This window comes from Aquila chrysaetos, chromosome 19, assembly GCF_900496995.4.
Source record: "Aquila chrysaetos chrysaetos chromosome 19, bAquChr1.4, whole genome shotgun sequence".
NCBI classification, from domain to species: Eukaryota; Metazoa; Chordata; class Aves; order Accipitriformes; family Accipitridae; genus Aquila; species Aquila chrysaetos.
Genome location: NC_044022.1, coordinates 16,060,604 through 16,081,493, shown reverse-complemented (window position 1 = coordinate 16,081,493; position 20,890 = coordinate 16,060,604). Strand labels below are relative to the sequence as shown.

Below are 20,890 nucleotides of genomic sequence, written 5' to 3'. Positions count from 1 at the left end.
ACTATTCCTACTGAACCACGCACACACAGACTGAACCTTGTGGCCACGTGGTTGTGGCTGAGGGACTGAGCACTGCAATGGTTAATCAAGGAGAAAAAACCCCCATGGTTCCACAGAGCATTCCCCACTCAAGGCTCCCCCAAGCATTACATGGCATTGCTCCAGAAGTGCTGAGCCAAGAGAGCCCAGAAAGCAGGGCTGCTAAGAACTTGGAGCTATCCCACCAAACCATAACTTGGTTGACAATAAGAAGAAACTAAAAAGGAAGGTTATTAATTAAGTTTCTAACTAGCTATTAGGAAGTCCAGTTTTCTACCAAAAGTATAGCTTTTTTCAGTTCACATTGGTTATCATACTCAGCTATTCCCCATCTTTGATAATACTCACATTTACAAAAGTTGCATGAGTTACAAACCACCATCACTACAAATGCAAGTTGTTTTGGAAAGCAATTTAAACAATTAGAAGCATTTATTGCAAACCAGCTTCTCTCTTCTACCATTTACAAGGAGGCCAGTAAAAGTAAATGCACGTGAACAGAAAAACATTCATGAAACACAAATTGATTTAATTAAAACTGAAAAGGAAAACATATTGCAGGAATAAAAACTCCAGATACATAGCAATTATTAATTATGAAGTGGTTGATGATCTTGGAAAAGCATTTGGGAATTCATGACCAAATATTCAGCCTTGAATTCTGCGGGAAAGGGAGGGAACAACCATGACCTTCCAAGTCCTTCAGCACCACTGCACATAAAACTGTATTACTTTATATATTTTTCCATGAACTTTTTGTGAAATTCTGATCGCAGAGTATCATTCACGAATCTTTTGTCCTTTTTTGTTTCGTCTATCCCCTTGGCGCAATTCTTGAAGACAACATCATCATCCCATCTGAAAACAAAAGTTTTTAACTTCATTAAGTTTGTATGAAAATTAGGTGCAATTTACAAAAATATATAAATGAAGTTTGGCCCTCCTATTTAAATGTACTAAGAACAACTAGTCATTAGGATTAGATTTTAGTCTTTAAGAAAAAAAGATCTATTTTTCTAATCCAAGCCATCGCCTACATGCTCCTGAGTTCAAAGTGTGATGGGTATCAGTAAGTGAAAGGGGTTTTCATCTTTACAGAAAATAATGACCATTTGAACAGAGCAGAAAAAACCCCTTTGATCTAACGGCCCTTATTTTGATAAATGCAACAATAATGGGAATATCTGAAAACAAGAACTGTATTGAGAAAAACACTGTTATTTATTAATTCTCGTTATGCTAAAAAAAAAAAAAAAAACAAACAAAAAAACCCAAACCAGCTAGATCTTAAAGCGGAGCATAACATCAAACTTCTTGAGGAACTTCGGTCCTGTTACTTTTTGTATCATTATGCAATATCAGACAAACACAATTCTCAATCTCTCTCTTTTTTAAACACAGAGTAGCAGGATGGTTTGTTCAGAGAAATGCATGAGACAATCACTACATGTATCAGTATCCCAATTCTACATTACGCTGCTTGTGACAAGATCCAAGGAAGGAAATAAAAACCAATGGCAGTGATAACATTTTCTGACTCCGCGTATCGAGAGGCAGCAAGGGGATGGATATCACAGTACAGACTGCACAGTACCTCCTCTTCACTTTGAAGTTTGCTTGAGGCTGTGCTGGGCCAGTAAGGTTCAGCAGTGGGTTACCACTCAGAATGTTCTCCATCCGAATTCTTTCTTCTTCAGCCTTTTGCTCTTGTTCCTGAGAATCAGAAATGGATACATTACTTTTCTAGGCCACTTTTCTCATCTCGTTTTTAGAGATAAACATTATTTAGCTGTGAACAGTCACACAGATAGAGCTTTAATTCCTAGCTTAGACTTTTCAGAGCATTTGACACTTGCATCCAAGTAGAATAAGGATAGAAGCAGAGATACTCTAAAGAGCTTAACATTGCTAATAAACTGTCAATCTAGCAACACTCATATCTGCTCTACTTAGCTCTGATGTTCCATCAAATATTCAGTTAAATTCTAGCTTTACCATTTACATATTTATTATATTAAAACTTGTATACAGATTAAAAGACTTTCTTTATCCTAATGAGAAAAGAGACTACATTATACAACATTCATTAGGTGGAAGAAACCTTACAGCATATTGAAACTTCTCTATCTTCAGCAATCTGCTTGGGTTTCACACCTACGATTTCCCTAGTGACCAGTTAAAAAGAATATTGAGAAATCTAAGGTGAAACTGAGCAGTGGATGTCATAAGTTTATTTAAGAGTTCCAATATTAAGGAGCAGAAAAATTTTCTTCTCCTTGTACTGTCAAAAGCATGTATCTCAAGCCTAAGTGAAGCACTGCACTACAGGCAACACAAAGTAGATTTCACTGCCCACGCTTCCAAGCTGTATTAATGTATTTACCGACTTAAATGTTCACAGACTTCAAAATGAATGTGTAATATTCATTTTACATCAACGTATTTTCCACAACCTTTCAAATGTATTACAAGGATTGCTCTTTGATGAAAGTACCAGAAAGAAAAAAAAAAACAAACCAACAACAACTCTTCAAATTTGGATCTCCTAGGTCTCCTGCTCCATGCTAGTTAAAAAACGCACTGAAGTCTCATTAGCACTGCAGGAGACTCAAACCATGGCTTATAAAATTAATATAAACTAAAGACAAAGAGATCACAAGGTTGGGGTTTTTCTTCCCAAACTGCAGAAAATTCATGGCTGAAGGCTGCTATGGGATCGCAAAAGAGGAAACGTTTTTCTTGATGATGGCGTTTACAAGGTTTAAATGCTAAACTTGAACACCAATGCTAGCCAGAGTTCTCTAGCTTCAAACATATAATCAATACTAAGTGATATATTACTAAAACTATCTACAATTTACAATGTTTTTCCATTGGACTGATCAGGTATGTGAAATATTCCTATAAAACACCCCAATCCTCTTCAGAACAATACCAACTTAACATACATATGAATACCAGATGATGCAGGATCACTGGTAAAGATTTTACCTTTCAAAATCTACCTGAGTTTTAGTTACCTACCATTACAGTGCTTCTCACAAATAAAATTTAGAACCAGCTGCAATTAATTGCCAGTAGGATGGGAAAAGCTCCTCAAAAGGGCATATTGCTTAAAAGCATGGTACACCTTCAGGACAAGCCCTGTAATGCTCTTATTAGAACATGCACATAGGCAAAACTTGCCCTTGCTGCTGTAGCCATGGAGCTGTAACAAAATCCACAGCAGTTAAAAGTTATTAACAAAAATAAACTAAAGTTTTGCATTTTCAAACATAGCTCTAAATCCAACATTTGCATTCCAACTTCAGTTGTTATTACCACCCCAGTAAATAAAGAAACACAGTGAGCAAAAATATTGGATATGGAACAGCAATTCCCCCCCATATTAGAAACACAAATTCAAATTATACATTTCTCTCCTCTGTGGACTACAGACAAAAAAATATATGCAGCTTCTTCTGCACAGTATGCCAACCTTTGATTTACCATCTTCTTTCCCCGTAACTGGAGGAGCCAACAGCAGTGAAATCTGATTTACTGCAGTCTGCCATGTGTTCCCACCAGAAGTCAAGCAGGCCTCAGGCTACCATACAAGCACATGCATGCAAAGTACTCATATGAAACCAAGCAAAATCTAGGATACTGGTACAAGCGAAAAAATCAGTATTGATTTTCAGGTACCTCCCAAGAGATGATCAGATTCTGTTTAAGACCATTACGCAAATTTATAACAGGATGCAAGCATGTGAAGTGTTCTTTGTGCTGTCCAAAATAAGGTAGGCTCTGCACCATTAAATTTAATCTCCAATGCTCCATTGAAAGTGAGACTTTGAAAAAACAAGAGGTCTGGGACAAATGTTAAAAGCAAGTAAGAATGCTACAACCCAAAATTTCATACTGCACTATACTCAAGAGAAGGTAGGACTAGTAAGAGTATTGCAAGAAATTAATACTCCCCTGTTGAAAAATGCTTCTGTGGACAGGACTGCTTCCAAGTCCTACATATGCAAACAGATGCAGCATTTTTTCCATTTTAGAGCTGAACTCCAGGGAGCTCTTCTCAAGGTGACATGCAGAGCATGGCCCAGTCTTGCCCTCAAATTTCTAAGACATTAACCTCAGCCATGATCCAAAGTTACTGACCCTGTGCATCATGCACCACTTTACCTGGGACACACATAACTATCTTATGCTGGTTTTTTATGATGCATGAAAATGCATCCACACACCACTGACAAATGCAGACAGAACTACAATGCACTCCACACACAGTGTTTCTTCGATGGTCAAAAGTCCACTGGAGTCAGTCAGCATCTTTTGGGGAAATACAGTTGTTCTTCCTTCCCTCCCCCCATTTCAGATTTTATCTCAACAGCTCCTACAAACCCGATGGTTCCAGCATTCTCCACCATGCATGAAGGGAAGTGAAAAGCACTCAGTCATTTGAATTGTAAGCATTCAGAATCACTAGAGGAAGATAAGGCCAATATTAAGAATCATAAAAAATATGCACATAGTACTCCAGAGTTCTTATTACACACAGATGCACATTTAATTTTTCTATACTAAGATTTAAAAAGGCATGTTAGGCATCATCCTAACTTTTATCTGCTTTACATAACCTATGTAATATCCTTCAGCCTCAATTAGCCTGACAGTTTGCTCTCTGATAACGAAAAAAGCATTATCAGACTGAAGTGATAAAATGTGGCGATGGGGGGGGGGGGGGGGGAAGGAAAAAAAAACCTGAAATAACACTTTTAAGAAGCGTTACACTACAAGCAGTGGTATAAGACTAAGTGTAGGATCTAGACATCTGCTTGTAAGTACCTGAGGTCACATCTCAGCAGAGATCTAGAGAATACAATGAGTCAAGACAGCTTTTCTGCTCACACTAAATTACACACAGAGGAGACCAACCATGCTGCAGGCTCTACTGACTGCATCTCCATTGTACCACCACGGAAGCTGGGATACATTAACTTGTACGCTGACCCCCAACAACTTGGTATTTCAAGCTCAACTGAATCATGTCTAAAACTAATTGCTAGCAAAAAACTACATTGACTCAAGTCAACTACAATTCCACAGGACTAGAGGGTAGCAAAAACTACAATTCCAGAGGACTGGAGGGTAGCAAAAACTGCACTATAATCAAAAGAAGTGGTAGAGGCAATCTTGGGAATTTCACAATTACATTTTACTTTTGCACCTCTTAATTTATTAAAAACAATTATGAACATAACACTAACAGAAGTTGTCAAACGTTCTTTTATAGTGACAACTGTTACAGAAAATATCTATGAATCTTATTTTCAAATGCTGATTTTTCCATATTCACAGTAAGAGACGGTCCAAAGCCCCTGGGCACTTTGTGCAACCCTTCGCTGCTTCTCAGCTCTGTTCACAAACAGAACTCTGCTGGCTTTTAGACCCACAGAGGGAGAACAACTAGAAGTAGTAACAAACTGCATAAGCTTATCTTTGTCATTAAAGATCAACAGATTAGAGTCTGAAAGGGAACAGGGAACAGATCTGTTGAGTAAGGCATCTCCAGTTTTAGTCACTTTACAAAGAAGACTTGGCATGCGTAGTAAATTATTTATGGAATTCAATCGCTCAAAGCTGTTCCAGGTTGGATGACTTTTCAACATATTTGGTACAAATTTTAGGAAGCAGGCTAATTCTGAAGATTAGTCTTGAAGATTTTTTGTATTATTTAGCTTCACTAAAACCTCCCGAAGAAGGTATTCAAAATTAAAAAAAGGTAATTTACTAAGACATGACATGGAGGAAATACTAGTGATGTAAAGTTGACATTTACACTTAAGCTAAGTTACACATTTTGGCCAGAGCTGCATGCAGAATCCCTCATCTCTAGCCAAAAGAGGTTTTCATTATGTTTCAGAATTTTCCACATAAATCTTCCACTGCCCACTCCTCCACTGAAAGCTGGGACACTCCAGGTGATGGAGCATGGGTTGTATCAAATCAAACAAACCAGACACAACCTTCATAGCCGTCTGAGCTTCACACCTCTGAGGCACAATCATGCACAGCTGTTCACAAAATAAGCAGCTCTGGTTGCTCCAAAGCCTACATTGTTCTTTTGTGTGGTGGAACAAAGGCTTATTAAGCTAAAACACTATGGATACAACAAACCCACAACAGAAGGAAAGCCTAAGGGGGAAAATAATACATCTGTATTCACTCCACCCTTTGTAAAATAACGCCTCTTTCCCTGCCTTTCCGTTCAGCAAGATGAGGTATACAACTCTTTTCCTAAGCCATTTTAGTGAAAAAACACGATACGGATTATTCCATCACTACAGACAGCAGCGCTGTGCTTTTCAGTGGCAGCGTCTTGCACCAGCTATCTGCAGAGATGTATCACATATCAACCATGCTGTAACCACCATGTTAGAGGCAGAAGCAACAGAACAGGAATATTATTGTGTGGGCAATAAGACTGGACTGGCAGAGGGAGTCCCATACCCCGAGGAAGCAGATGGAGAATCGGATCTCACAGCAAGCCTCCACTGTACAACTGAACTCACCACGTGGCATCACAGCTGGGGGAAAAAAAAAGCGGACAAAACTATACTAACCTTAACTAAACAATTATTCCTTATCTTGCTGTAAGAATAACAGTCCCTTGGCATACTTGTTTCTGACCGCAAAGGAAAGAAAAACATTATTGTTACCATGGGTTGTTTTTTTCTTTTTTTAGTATAGTTCCTACCCTTAGCACAGAGCAAGATTACTTTTACAGAAAGTGCTGAAATTCCTGAAATGACTCCATTGTATCAGTTTTTGTAGATATTGAGTAGCTGAAAGAAAACCTGAAACACCCACATTTCACTGAAGGCTGGGGGAAAATTAAATAATAATAATAATAATAATAATAATAATAATAATAATAATAATAATAATAATAATAATAAATCACATAACCTTATTTAATGCTAATTTTTGAATGACAAACTATGACAGAACTGCCTTTAGCAGCAGGGAAAGAAACTTAATAATGCAGAGATCCACCCCAGTTATTCGATCCCATGCAACTTACTAACTCTATGCAATACAGTGATTCAAATAACTGACTGAAACTTCAAAAAATAAGAGCGCAGAGTAATCACAACTGCAATGTCTATACACAGATTTGTTGTCATTTTGCCCACAAGGGAGGGGACATTATCATTAGCTCTTGGCAAGGGTAAGTATTGCTAGCATGTCTCAAACATTTAATGAAGAAACATATTCTGCCATCTGCTTTTGCCTCTTTACTAAAATTCTTTCTTAATCACTGATTTGATATTCTAGTTTTAGTTAGACTCTTAAAATTTAAGTGAAAAGGTTAATATTTATCAACATTCATTTTCTAATGTTTTATTTGAAAGTCTGTGACACTATCTCTATCACTAGTCTGTGAATAAAACACAGGACAGAGCTAAGATCTATTTTGACTGTTGGTAAAGTAATATATTTAGTTATAGAGAAACACTTGGTGAAATAAAACTGTTAAGAAAACAAACCAAAAACTGAATGGATGTTAAATAGCTTTGCTGGAACTGCACACGTACATTCAGCTGCTCACTGGTTTGAGGTTTGTTTTTAATTATTTCAATCTACCTTTTAAGGAAGTGCTTGAAAATTGAAACTCAAGAGCATTGTAATGCTGAATTTGGAATATTGAAATGTTTCCAAGAAACCTACCCGTGGATAGTTCATGTAGACAGCAGACCTAGCGTTTGTACAGTTTTAGACAGACCCAGAATTATTCCACAGAAATGGCTTTCAAAACTAACATTTCCTGGTCAGCTTAGCGTCTACTAGAAATAACCTGAGAGATTAAAATTGTGGACGGCGTGAGAAAAGTCAGGGGGACTCCCATGCTCAATCAATTTTTAAAAATACTCATAGTATTTATTTAATGTTTCTACAGAAGTCAAGGGAATTTAAGGATTTTGAGAAATTAACAGGCTTTGACAGGAATTGCTTATTTGGTTGACAAACTATTTGCTTCACAGATTACAGAGAAATACGAGTGTGAAGGAAGTTAGAATCTCTTAATACTAGTATTTGTCGAAACTAGATTTAGAAGATTTCTATGGAAATTGGTATGACCACATAACGGAAGTTAACAGAGAGCATGTTGATCTGAAAAAAAGCAGATTCCCATCTTTTGTTTTTAACTGCTGTCTCACCCGAGATGCATTTTAAAAGGAGCAGGCCTCTTTTCATGACAACTTAAATACTGGACACCAAAGCGATGAGTGAGGACAGTTAACAAAAAATATAGTTTACTTTAAATGAAGTCTCAGAAATTATTGGACTAGCATTTTAATAAATGAAAATAACTAAAGTATCAGAAAAAAATTACATACGGCACAAATTTGGGATATATTACTGTATTTTACCCACTTTATCTTGTTAAGACCCTGGCATGTTCCAAGAAGATGCAGATACACGTTAATAACAACAAAGAGATTTGAGAACAACGTGCAGAAGAGTGAACAGGCATTCACTCTGTAGTTTCCCTTTGCCTTGCCACTAGTTTACCCACGCTGCCTACTAGGGACAGCAGCGTTTCAGCAGATAAACCATCCCTGTACATGGATTAGGACTAACAGCGACTACATAATTAAGATTTTACATGAGATTTTATCCTCAAGTCAGCTGGATGACTAATATAAGGCTACTTACAAAATTAGGTTTAAATTACGGTTTGCAAGACATAATAATATGTAATCCCACATATCTGAAGGGAAAAGGGATTTATATAAAATTGCTGTAAAATGCTTTGCCAGTAACACCTTATTTCAAAGCCATGGAAAACAAGGCATAATCTAAACAGATTGCACCTAAAGCCAACATACTTAAGTGATCTTTCCTAAGGAGATCCTTAGTCCTAAAGACTCTTTCCAAGGCTATGCCCACCCTTGGTTTTTACATTTTCCACCAACGTAGTCTTAGTTTCCTACTCTCAAAAAAACCCAAGAAAATAAAATTCCAAGTACCTATAGAGCACCCACTATTTATGGAAGATGTCAATTTTTAAGAAAGCCTATCTGCAACCAACTGGTGAAAGGATGAACAGAGTACGTAGTGAGTGTGCAATAGTGTGCACTATTGCAAACAACTAATACTAATTTTTAGGAAGAAACAAAACATATTCATTTCAGATAACCGTGCATGTATTCAGTATGCACACAGCATTGGACATTATAAACCCTGCTTCTGGGGGAAGGAGGACATTCATAAAGGTAAAAAATAATACCAGTTTGGAGACAGCAAAATAAAGCAAGTGCTATACTAAATACTTCATAGCTTTTAGCACCCTCTAGTGACAAAATAAGAATTTCATAGAGATTATAACTCCTGCTTTCTACACACAGGGAAGCAGGCATTTGGTTGTCTGTGCTGCATTTTATTACCATTATTTTCCTAATGCACGTTTTCTACACTGAAATGTGACAAGTTATGCTGTTTAATCTAGATGTATAATTTCAACTATCAGGCAAAGTGAAAAATCCATACAGAACTAAACTTTCATTTTAAGCACTGTGCAAGGACAGCTGAAGTAAGCTGACGTAGAAGTCCTTCCTACACGTTGTTACCCTTAATTTGTAGTTTAGTATATTTCACACAGGAATACACGCAAGAATTGTTGCCAGTGTTTTTAAGTAATTTTCACCATGTTATTACTGCAGAACACAATTTCATTGCTGCGTGATGTGCTTCAAATGCCTAGATAAAGAGACGAGAAACACTTTCAGACACACTTTAATGTAAAAGACTATTCACAGGCCAGATGGAGAATCAAGTATCAACAGTCTTCTACAGCAAAATTTCTGCACTGAAGCAGCATGATACAGCTTTTAGCCTTCCAAAGTACTTAACTCCAAAATTGCAGAGCTCACTGGTTTTACAGGCCTTGCTGATTCTAAAGGTAAATTTCTATATTGTTAGCCAAGAGTAGGTAAGCACTACATTGCTGCCTACAGCAGTTAAAACATTATCCTCTCCTAGCTGTTCCTAGCGTCTGCGAGATACTACGCCCTGTTCACTGCCAGTTAACTCTACTGGAGAATATTAATGAAAAACATTAAACTATAAGCGTGTCTGTTAAACTAGAGAAAAGGTTATAAGGCACCAAAACATTAAGTTGTCACAGCAGCCTTTGATTACCCTCCTGATCAGCATTTATATGTTTATTCAGCATGTTCTAAAAAACACCTCAGATTACCTTATACAAAGATGACAGATAGCTTTTTCGGGGGAGGGGGTTGGATGGGGTTTTTGTTTGTTTGCTTTGGGTTTTTTGTTTTTTACACTAATGGAGAATCTACTTATAAAAACATACAAAACTACTCAAATTGAAGCATGCAACATTTTTCAAAAGCACTAAAACAACTTAAGCCCTACTCAAAGGAAGAAAGTGCTTACTAAAAAGCAGAAGAGGGAATGCTGCACATATCCACCACTCCTGTTGCACCACCAGAGGTAGAGCATTTCAGTAGTGCAGATGAAACACCTGGACTCTATAAACTCTGTTGCAATACAATGTTAGAGCTACTACAGTTCATCTTAAGTCCTGATTAGTTTGACAACACAGATTATCTCCAGAAACAGTCCCTAGAAGTCCATTCATCAATCAGGAATTTTGCTAATGCACTGCATCCCAACAATCTCTTACACCAAGGAGGTGGAGGAGCCAACAGCATAGGATTCCATCCCGCTCACGAGAAAACAATCTCAACTATAGGGCCTTCCCTCCCCTTTCAAGGGCAGAACATGGTGTTTCTATCTGTAGAGAGATTATAGGGAGGTATGAAGGCTACATGTGAGTTGACCTTCCAAGTTCTGAAAAGACTGCCGTATTATTATTCATTTTTGTGGAGACATTTCTCAAACAAACTCACCTGTGTATAATCACATGAAAACAGTTCTGGTCTTATAGTTACAACTGGTGCTCCTTGCCAAGGCAGCACAGCACCAATGCTGTGAAAGAGCAACTACTGTATAAAACTTGCAGCCGTTAGAAAAAGCATCAAAAAGCACAGATTTTTATTTCATAAATAAAAATCGTATTTCTTGTTTCATAAAAGCTAGTTAACAAATGAAATTACACTGGACAGTATGTAAGTCACTAATACAACTATATAGTTTGGTATGATAGCCGTCTTCAGAGAAGGACTTGCATACAAGAAGCAAGATTATCTTGACTCACTGCCTCTACAAAGTGTTAGGAAAGCAAATAAAATGTTTTAGTGAGTAAAATGTTCAGTATGTCTACTAAAGAAAATAATTCTTGACAAAATAGAAGAACAAACCCATCACACTTGACACAAGTTTTGAAGGGCACTTACTTTGTTTACCAGTTCTCACTCATCCTAAGTACTTAAGGCACACCAGTTTTAATAAACACCAGTTTGCAAAAAACAGATGCTCTTTAATGGGCGAGATTTTACCTTTCGAGCCTGCTCCTCAGCTCGTTCTTTCTTGATTTTTTCCAGTTCAGCCAGAAGAGCTGCAGTGTCATCATCATCACTGTCTTCCAAGTCCTCATCTTCATCATCTTCCTAATAGCAACAAAAGGAAACAAGAAGCAGCTTGCTCATTTCATTTAATAAAAACAGTCCTGGTCTGCCCAGCTAAGGCTGCAATTTGCTGCTGGTTGATTTCTGAAGTACTTGGGTGCTTGGAGTAGCACCAGCAAATACAATACAAATGGTTTATTTGCTCTTGTACAGTAAAGTCAAGACAAAAACATGTTTGTGCTTTTTGGAGGACTGCAATTATTTTTTTTATAATTCAAATGCTACATAGCTGACAGATTCTAGAGAATGGCTGTCCCCACTAATCACTGTAACATAATTCATTATAATAGTGTGCCCGAATAGCCCATCCAATATTGTTGGGAACAAATGTAACAGGATTAAAAAACCCCTGAGCTTATTGTCAAGCCTTAGACCTAAATCCTAGACATCAGGATGAAGAGAGGAGCCAAGAGCAAGAATCCATTGCTCATGCAGACAGTCAGTGTATCTCAACAGTTCTACCTTTGGGGAATTCTAACTAACCCAGTAGTTGACCAAATCTAAAAAGTCACCCATTCCCCACACTTCAAGTGGTATTTTCAGTTCCCTAGTTTTTGTGTGCTTTCTAAGAATACCATTACAGCATGGACCAGAATCCTCTGAACCACTCTGGACTTCCACCACAGTAGAGTAACTGTGAAAGGAAGATACATCGGAACCTGTCTTAAATCTTTAGCAGACCTAAAAGTACATATTTTATTAACGGTGAATCCTGAAGGCAAGACAATGAAAGGAAAGAAGACAGAAAAGAAGATACATACATCAGTAAGAGGATCGTCTGCATCAAGATTTGCTGCAGGAATCTGGTCTAGCCGAGGCTTCTTAGACACAGAAGATGAAGTTGTGTGTTCTATGGCATAAGATTTAAAAAGAAGAGTGACTAAGTCACTTCATTTAACAGCATCTAATGTCAGAAAGCAAAAATCTTCACAAACAATTTGTCTTGCATTAGAGTAAGAGACACAAGCTCATGCTTACTTTTTTCTCACTTCTCAATCTTAATGCCCATGCTAATTCCTCCCCTGTAGGTATCCTCAAGGGAAGCAATAACATCCCCAAACTTACAATTTGGCCTCCAGAAGTTTTTTGAAGTCATTATTTCAAGAAGAAAGAATAGCAGAAGAAAAACGTGTGGAGAAATATCCTTATTCTATATAACCAACTGGAGGGTTCCCATTCAAGGACCACCCCAAAGCATTACTGTTGGCTAGCTTGGTCCAAACCACATCTGCTTTTCATCTGTGAATTTGAAAGCCTCACAATACCTTCACAGCTAAACCTAAAGTAGCTAAATTCTGTCAAGCTTAATACTAAAAATGAGTATTTCTCAACCCCCCCTTTGATTTTCATTTTAATTATCACTTCACTATATCTGAACAGAACTGCATACTTTAAAAACGGATTTATTGTTACACTGGTGCTGTAACACTAGAAGATGAGTCATTCCCCATCTCCTTTCTGTCTCGCTTGTCCAAGTACAAAAAAAAAGCCCTTTATTAGCTGTACATACTTGTTGCCAATTCATTACAATCATATGGTATCAGCTGGCCTGCATGATGGCCTATGCTATTCTACTGGCTGGCCTAGATTTCTGCTAGCATGAAGCCAGCACGAAAGCCAGCGGACATTCCCGTGCAGGTCAACAGCTCTGAACTATCAGACCAATACCCTAAATTCTACTCTCATAATGTGCTGTCTGCAACCCGCGAAATTCTTACAACACCAAGTTTTGTGCAAGAGCAATGCCACACAAAGGTATTAAGATTTTTGTTTCTTTGTTTTTACCTCTGGTTGGTCTGTCTCTATTCTTTTCTCTTGCAGCAACCCGTTCTCTCTCCTCTAGCTCCCTTCTGAAATCACGGTTACGCACCTCTTCAGGAGCATCCTGAGTGGTCTGTCTAAAACAACATGAGGGGGGAAAAATTGCTGAAGTTGACAGTCTGCAGCTGGGAGCAATTTTTTTCAAGGAGGCCAATAAATCCTGGGGTGAACAGGTAAGTATAGAGAATAAGAACTGGGCACCATGTAGGCATGTGTTTGTTTATTCTCTCTTCATCAGCCCCCTTCTCTGTATGCATTACACACACACAGACATGCAATGTCACACACACAGGCTCCTTCCAGTGGCTCTCAAATGAATTAAAAGACCGTACATAAATTCCTACAAAACCAGGATGACTACATCTACCTTTTGTAGCTATGTCTAAATCTTCCTTCTCCAGCAGTCCAAGCCCAGTGTCCTAGCAGACACCCACAAGCATTATGGTCAACTTTCCTCACTGTTTTATCATTCGAAATTGCTGCTGCAAACCTAGTCTCTAAGGCTAGAGCAAACTTTTCATAAACCTTTTCCCCTCCAAGAGCCATACCAGATAACCTCCCATGACCGTTAAAAAAGTTGGGAGAACAAGCAAAACACTAGCTTTAGTGACACAAATTGCAAATACATGTTTTTCCCTCTTTTATATAACACACAATGGCCAAAAGCAACAGAGTATTTATATTTGAGTCACAATAAGTTCCACCTAGAGAGCACTGAATTTTCTGTGGAAATCTTGAAAAGAACTAATGAATAAAAACAAACAGCAACTCCTTTCACCTTTCTGTGAACCCAGTGCTGGAAATAAGAGTGCCTGGAAGAAACCCAGACTGAAGCCATTATAAACACATTGTGTGCACAGCCTGTCTTTATGATGAAGTATTTCATTTACTTTTGTAATTAAAAACCTGAACTTGGAATCCCTGATACAGCTGCAAAATCCCCCCAAACCCTGTGTCGTTCAAGTGAACATGAGCGGGACTGAAACACTGACCTTTTCCTGCAATGATGCAGTCCTGGCAATTTAACAAAGACAACTTTGTATTAGGTATTTGGGAGAAAGAACAGAAGACACTTAATGCCCCCTCCGACTCTCTCTCTCACGCACATGGAGGGATTTGTTAAAACATACATTGTATATTCCTGTACATATTTGTCCCCACACACTTCTTTCAAAGCAACAGACTGGTGTTCCAAACACTGCTTTTGTTTAAAGAAACAAACCACACCAGCAATTTTTCCCATAACAACAAAATGCATTTGACAGCACTTTTTGTGCTGTTGATTTTGCCATTCTCCAAAACACCCCAACTTCCTTATCCATACATATTCTTAAAAACCAAATGGGCAGGAGGAAAGAGATGAAAGGGTAAACATCTGCACAAAAAAGTGCAAATGTAAAACCTTAATAGTAATTTCACTGACAAGAGTAACATCAGTTCCATAAAAAGATCATTTCTAGGCTGACATATTTGATTTAAATTCTAGGTGTCTGTATCACATTGACTCCAGATTTCATTTAATCTTTCAAAAGGATAATGAAGATTTATTATGCATTTCAAACAGAGGAAAATATTCCTAAGATCCCATTATCTTTCCCACTGATTAAAGCAATTTCCTCTCCTAGGACCTGGATGAACCACCTACAGTGTTTAACATCAGCTCTTCCAACATGTACTACTACCTGAGTGCTATTCCATGACTTCCCTGCCTCCTTTTAATGCCCTTCCCAAGTGATTCCTTGCCAAATAAAAGCAGGAAAACCACATCATGTAAGACATGCTCAACTTCGCTCCTCTTATCCCATCTTGCTCTGCAAGTGACAGCACCCTCCGTGGCTCAGTCCCAGTGACAACTTTCTTTCCACTCCACTGCCTGAAATGCTTGGTCTCCAAAGCTCACCTTCTTCTGACAATTCAATTCCATAAGCAGTAATAAATACCACTAAAATTAAACCTCTCCAATCACTTGCAATGCATTCAATCTCCTAGGTCTGTTTTAGAGACTTACACTTTCAGCCCATTCATTCAACCCTGTCGCACAATCTCTGGCATCTGCTCAGTGTCAAGCACATCAACACCTATTGTGAAAATTTCAGAGTACCACTCATAATAAAAGAATCATTCCCAGCCTGTTTTGCCGTAAGACCAAAAAAACCAATACTAACCTGTATTTGATTTTAGTATGAGAAGGAAGGTCTCTGCTGGAATATTGTTTGGATAGCTGACTTAAGTCTCCTTCACCTTTTCCTCTTCCTCCTCTCGCAGGTTCAAATGTTGGTCTTGCTGCTGTTGTCATTTTAAGTGCTACAGAATCAAGGAATAAAGACAGTCATTACTACAACTTACAGTGGAAGACATTCACCAGAAGCTACTTTGTTCCTGGCACTGTAGAAGCAATGACAAGTCCTACTACAGAATACCAGCTATCACTCGTCTCACGGTCCTTGAAATTTAAGGAGCTTTTTTTTGACAAAACTGACAGAATCTATTCAGATTTTCAAAACAAAGTCTTTTCCAACATGCTTGAAAGACGATACACAGACTAACCTAAAAATACCAACCTACATTTGTAAGTTAAATAAAACCAGCCAGGAGCTGGTCTCCTATCCTTAAGGCAAGTCGTACAGTCTTGTAACTAAACTCTTTCCCCTCCTGAAAAATGACAGCCAAAAAAGACTGCCTACTGGGAATGACCCCTCCATTATTCCCCAAACCATATCTAGGTATCATCACCAGAAATGCTGGCTGACACAGACCATACCATGCCTAGGATGGTGTTGATAATTATATATTGATGAAGATCATGCAACTTGAAAGCTCCAGCCCTCATCATGGCCCCATTCAGTTCTTTAGCACAGGCACAGCACTGCCATTAATACTGCAGCACACTCCTTTGGGACCGACCTGCGCAGAGCTCCAGCTGGCCAGCAAAACCTTCTGAAGGCCTAGGCTTAATGTTCCCTGGTAGGAGACAGCTTTACCCTTACGTAAACAAGTGCAATTAAAAAAGCTCAGACAAATGCAGAAGTTTTCACCAGCTCTCACTTAGAAACTGCAAGAACTCACATACTGCCAGCATGTCCTAAAAAATGAATCGCTACTGTCGATTCCTCTGTGGCAAAGGAGTGAAACAGACCCCAACCAGCCTCAGCCATGCAGACACCCTGTCAGCATGCACTGTGTTCAGCACTGCTGGACAGGAGCTGGAGACCTTGCAATCCCAAACCACTGTGCCAAGAGTTTAAGATGGTTAACCAATGCCAAAACCCCCTGCATGATCAACCAGCGCCATCTTAAATCTACTATCTGAAACTATGCTCATTCCTGCTTCACCAAGGCACACACATCCATTAACCACAGACTAAAGATACACAAGAGACAAGAGAGATACGTCTGCAGAGATACATAAAGGCACCAGTCCTACCAACCAGAAGGTCAGATGTTAAAGGATGACAAGAGAACATATTAAAGAATATTAAAAAGCAAAGAAAAAAAGTGATATTGCTCCATATGCTTTTGTGATACACAAATAAAAGTTATTTATGCTCTGCTTGCATTATTTGTTATTTTTTCACTTTTAATGAGATCACAAAACACATGACTTCAGTGTTAAAATTATAAAGAACCACATCTAATGCGGCCGCACAGTTTCATGAAGCATTAACAAATCCCCTGGAAACTGTGCCTCCTTCTCTTAAGTCAGTTTCTATTCGGCTCGTCCTTAAAGGACCCAAGCTCAACCTGAAACCCCTCGGGGACCGTCACACTGACTGCTTAGGTTTCCGAAACACAGCCCCGGAGAGGCCTCTGCAGCGCTACACGAAGACAGGACCGGCCACGCAGGGGTTGTTAGCCAAGAGAAAGCGACCGGGCCCGGCCTGGAGCCGAACTGCCTTGGCCACGCAGGGCCGCGCCACAGCCGGCCGCTCCGCACCGCCCTCACGGGGGAGCCCGAACCCGAGCTCCGGCCCCGGCCCCCCCCGCCGACACCCCGACCCGCAGCAGCGGGGCTGGAGCTCCCGCCTGCTCCCACCGGGCTCCGCCGTGAGGCCGGCCGCCCCTTCGCCCCCCAACCCAACCACGCTCCGCTGTCCTCCACAGACACGCTGCCCCTCGCCCGCCCCAGCTGCCCCCCGGGCCCCCTTCGCGCCCCGGCCCGCCGAGCCGGCCGCAGCCCGTCCCCTCGCAGGGACCCCAGCACCCCCCGCCCCAGGGCCGCCTTCTTCCCCCTCAGGGACCCCAGCACAGCCCTCCCGGGCACGGCCTCCCTCCCCCCCGGCCAGTTCGCTCGCCCACCGCCTCCCCGCGTACTTACTCCGCGGCCTCCCCCCGCCCTGCGCAACCAGGCCCTACGCCACCACCATAATTCCGCCAAGCGCCCACAAGGCACCGCGCGGGAACCAGCGACACAACGTGACGGAAGCCGCCGCAGACCGAGGGCTTACCATAGAGAGGGGTGGCGGGGCTGTCACGTGAGGGAGGCGAGCGTGTCCGCCATGACGGCTACCGAGGCGGAAGCGGGCGCTGCGGCAGCGCTGCTGCCTGCGTAGCCATGGCGGCTTCCTCGGGCCCTCCTTCCCCTCGGGCCGGGGTCGGGCGAGCCCGGGTCGGGACAGGGAGCTCGGGGCGCCCGTCCTGCGGGCTCGGCCTTGCCCTGGAAGAGGGCCTTGCCCTGAGGTGCTACCAGGCCGCGGGTCCTGCGCAGGCCCTGCCCAGGCAAGGCCTCCCCTGGGCGGCCTGGGGGCCGCAGGGCTCTGGCCGGTGTGCAGGGACCGGGCAGGCCCTGGGGGAAGGCCAGGGGACAGTTAGGCGTAGGGTGAAGGGTCTGAGGGCATACTGCAGCCCTAGGTGTAACCTGCTGCTGTCAGCCTGTGGAGGGTTGACCCTGGCTGGACGCCAGGTGCCCACCAAAGCCATTGTATCACTCCCCTCCTCAGCTGGACAGGGGAGAGAGGATATAACAAAGAGCTTGTGGGTCGAGATAAGGACAGGAGAGATCACTCACCAATTACCGTCACGGGAAAAACAGACTCAGCTTGGGGAAAATTAACTCTGTATTACCAATCAACCAGAGCAGGGTAATGAGAAATAAAACCAAATCTCAGAACACCTTCCCTCCACCCCTCCCTTCTTCCCAGGCACAGCTTCACTCCTGGATTCTCTACCAATACCTGGGGTTTACGGTCAGTTCATCACACGTTATTTTCTGCTGCTTCATCCTCCTCAGGGGGAGGACTCATCCCACTCTTCCCCTGCTCCAGCGTGGGGTCCCTCCCACGGGAGACAGTCCTCCACGAACTTCTCCAACGTGGGTCCTTCCCACGGGCTGCAGTTCTTCATGAACTGCTCCAGTGTGAGTCCTTCCCATGGGCTGCAGTTCTTCACAAACTGCTCCAGCGCGGGTCCTTTCCATGGCGTGCAGTCCTTCAGGAGCACAGACTGCTCCAGCGTGGGTCCCTCGTGGGGTCACAAGTCCTGCCAGCAAACCTGCTCCAGCCTGGGCTCCTCTCTCCACGGGACCACAGGTCCTGCCAGGAGCCTGCTCCAGCATGGACTTCCCATGGGGTCCCAGCCTCCTTCGGGCATCCCCCTGCTCCGGTGCGGGGTCCTCCCCGGGCTGCAGGTGGAGATCTGCCCCCCCGTGGACCTCCCTGGGCTGCAGGGGGACAGCCTGCCTCCCCATGGTCTTCCCCACGGGCTGCAGGGGAATCTCTGCTCCGGCGCCTGGAGCATCTCCTCCCCTCCTTCTGCACTGACCTGGGGGGCTGCAGGGCTGGTGCTCTCACATCTTCTCACTCCTCTCTCTGGCTGCAGTTTCCATCTGTCCCAACTTTTTTTTCCCTTCTTAAAAATGTTGTCACAGAGGCGTTACCACTGTTGCTGATGGGCTCGGCCTTGGCCAGCACCAGGTCTGTCTCAGAGCCGGCTGGTATTGGATCTGTCGGACACAGGGGAAGCTTCCAGCAGCTTCTTACAGAAGCCACCCCTGTAACCCCCCTGCTACCAAAACCTTGCCACACAAAGCCAATACAGAGCCACTGGCAGGTCTTTTCTCATCAATTAGATCTTGATTAGACTTGCGAGTTGCCTATCTCAGAGGAGTCTGCCCAGAGGCTGCTTGCTTGATGTAGGAGGCTTGGAAAAGGGCGGTGTATTAGTTTTGTGAAACAGCACTTCGTGGCTTCAAAGCACTTGCCCTGGGTGTCGGTGTGAGGAGGGATGAGGGAAGGGCCGTGGAAGAGAGAAGGGGTTAAGGAGATAGGGTTGGGATCTTTGTAGGGATGGTGGGGAGGGATAGAAACAATGGCAGAGGGAGGAAGAGGGAATACCTCAGTCATTCTCTTTGCTCAGAGGCGTATATTAGCAACATCAGCCCACGACCGACGGTCAGTCAGCAAGTTCCCCCCGCCCCCCTTACAAAGAACTCCTTTACATGGTGTATATTCACTGCTGTCTCCGTAAAGAAACCAACGCATTTAATGAGCATCACTCGGGGATTAAATTCCCCCTCTTAAAATGCAGTTTCTTTCCTGTGCTTTATGTTGCTTTTAGATGCATCTTATTATCAAACTTCTGCGAATCCACATGCAGGCATGTGAAGTGAAAGGCTCTTTGATGTATCTACCAATTAACACGGAAACATTTTCCTGAGCGCTCTTCACCCAACATGCAATTTAGAAAAGAGCCCACAAGAGGTCCCCAAAGATATTGCTAGCCAGAGAGCTACAGCAACAGTGTAAATTTCACCCTTTAGGTCAGTGAGCCACCAGAGAAAGCACTTGGAAGAAGTGGGCCCTTGGTATACAAAGAAACCAGTTATTTTAACTAATTTGTCATAAATGTGAAGCTTCACTCAGAAGTCAGGTAAATAGTAACAATAATTACTGTGTCATTTCCTAAGAGCTACACCTGTCAGGAGCCAAGTATCCACCCTTGCATTTTCTTACCTGCAAGCCTCAGTCCGCACCCTGTGAAATGGGTTTGATTTCTTTCACTACAGGCAGTTTAGACTCAAGATCAAACCTCGCAGAGGAGTCTGGCTTTCCAGCTGGTTGGTCGGGAATTGAGTATCGTTGGGCTACAGATCACAGCAGCCTGAAATCAGCGCATCATCCTATGACGGTGGGTGTTATTCATAGATTATAAATCTGTGGACTTTAAAATCAGCAAATTATGCTAATTTGACTGTCATGGTGCAGCAGAATGTTGGTTTTTTGTTCAGTAACCTGTCCTGAAGGCAGTGCCTACTGTTCAGTTGTAATATCCGTTTGGCAGAAGGTATCAAGTTGTGATTAAAGACCTCAAGAACTGAAGAGACTTCTGCTGTTGGATTAGAGTAAATGGCAAGCATTCCCTGTGTGTGGGATTACTTGAAGATGAGAGCTAAAAAACTGGCACAGTCCCTGCTCTGAACAGACACAATG

At 41.8% G+C, this 20,890-nt stretch overlaps 1 protein-coding gene and 1 long non-coding RNA gene across 3 annotated transcripts; both read right to left on the bottom strand.

Moving 5' to 3' along the window:
* Nucleotides 1-452: 452 nt before the first annotated feature.
* Nucleotides 453-17,930, bottom strand: CWC15 (CWC15 spliceosome associated protein homolog). 2 transcript variants are annotated; one of them, XM_041118507.1, is made up of 7 exons: nt 17,912-17,930; nt 15,632-15,770; nt 13,431-13,543; nt 12,407-12,495; nt 11,517-11,627; nt 1,634-1,752; nt 453-897 (listed from the first exon to the last, which is right to left on the bottom strand). In XM_041118507.1, exons 2-7 carry the CDS (start codon nt 15,760-15,762, stop codon nt 768-770), a joined length of 693 nt encoding a protein of 230 aa, XP_040974441.1. In that variant the 5' UTR covers nt 15,763-15,770; nt 17,912-17,930; the 3' UTR covers nt 453-767. The 2 variants fall into 2 exon arrangements, with proteins under 2 accessions (XP_040974441.1, XP_029898649.1); XM_030042789.2 differs by lacking the exon at nt 17,912-17,930 and adding an exon at nt 17,782-17,909.
* LOC121232452 lies at nt 7,939-11,503 on the bottom strand. Its single transcript, XR_005930905.1, has 2 exons — nt 10,968-11,503; nt 7,939-10,852 (listed from the first exon to the last, which is right to left on the bottom strand). It is a non-coding gene; the product is annotated as an uncharacterized LOC121232452 (long non-coding RNA).
* Nucleotides 17,931-20,890: the final 2,960 nt, after the last annotated feature.

Excerpts from the sequence above, each read along its gene's own strand:
- CWC15 (XM_041118507.1), bottom strand. The coding sequence starts at position 15,762 with ATGACAACAGCAGCAAGACCAACATTTGAACCTGCGAGAGGAGGAAGA. Across the intron at positions 13,544-15,631 it reads CATACTAAAATCAAATACAG|ACAGACCACTCAGGATGCTC; the intron begins GTTAGTATTGGT and ends ATGTTGTTTTAG. Across the intron at positions 12,496-13,430 it reads TAGAGACAGACCAACCAGAG|AACACACAACTTCATCTTCT; the intron begins GTAAAAACAAAG and ends CTTATGCCATAG.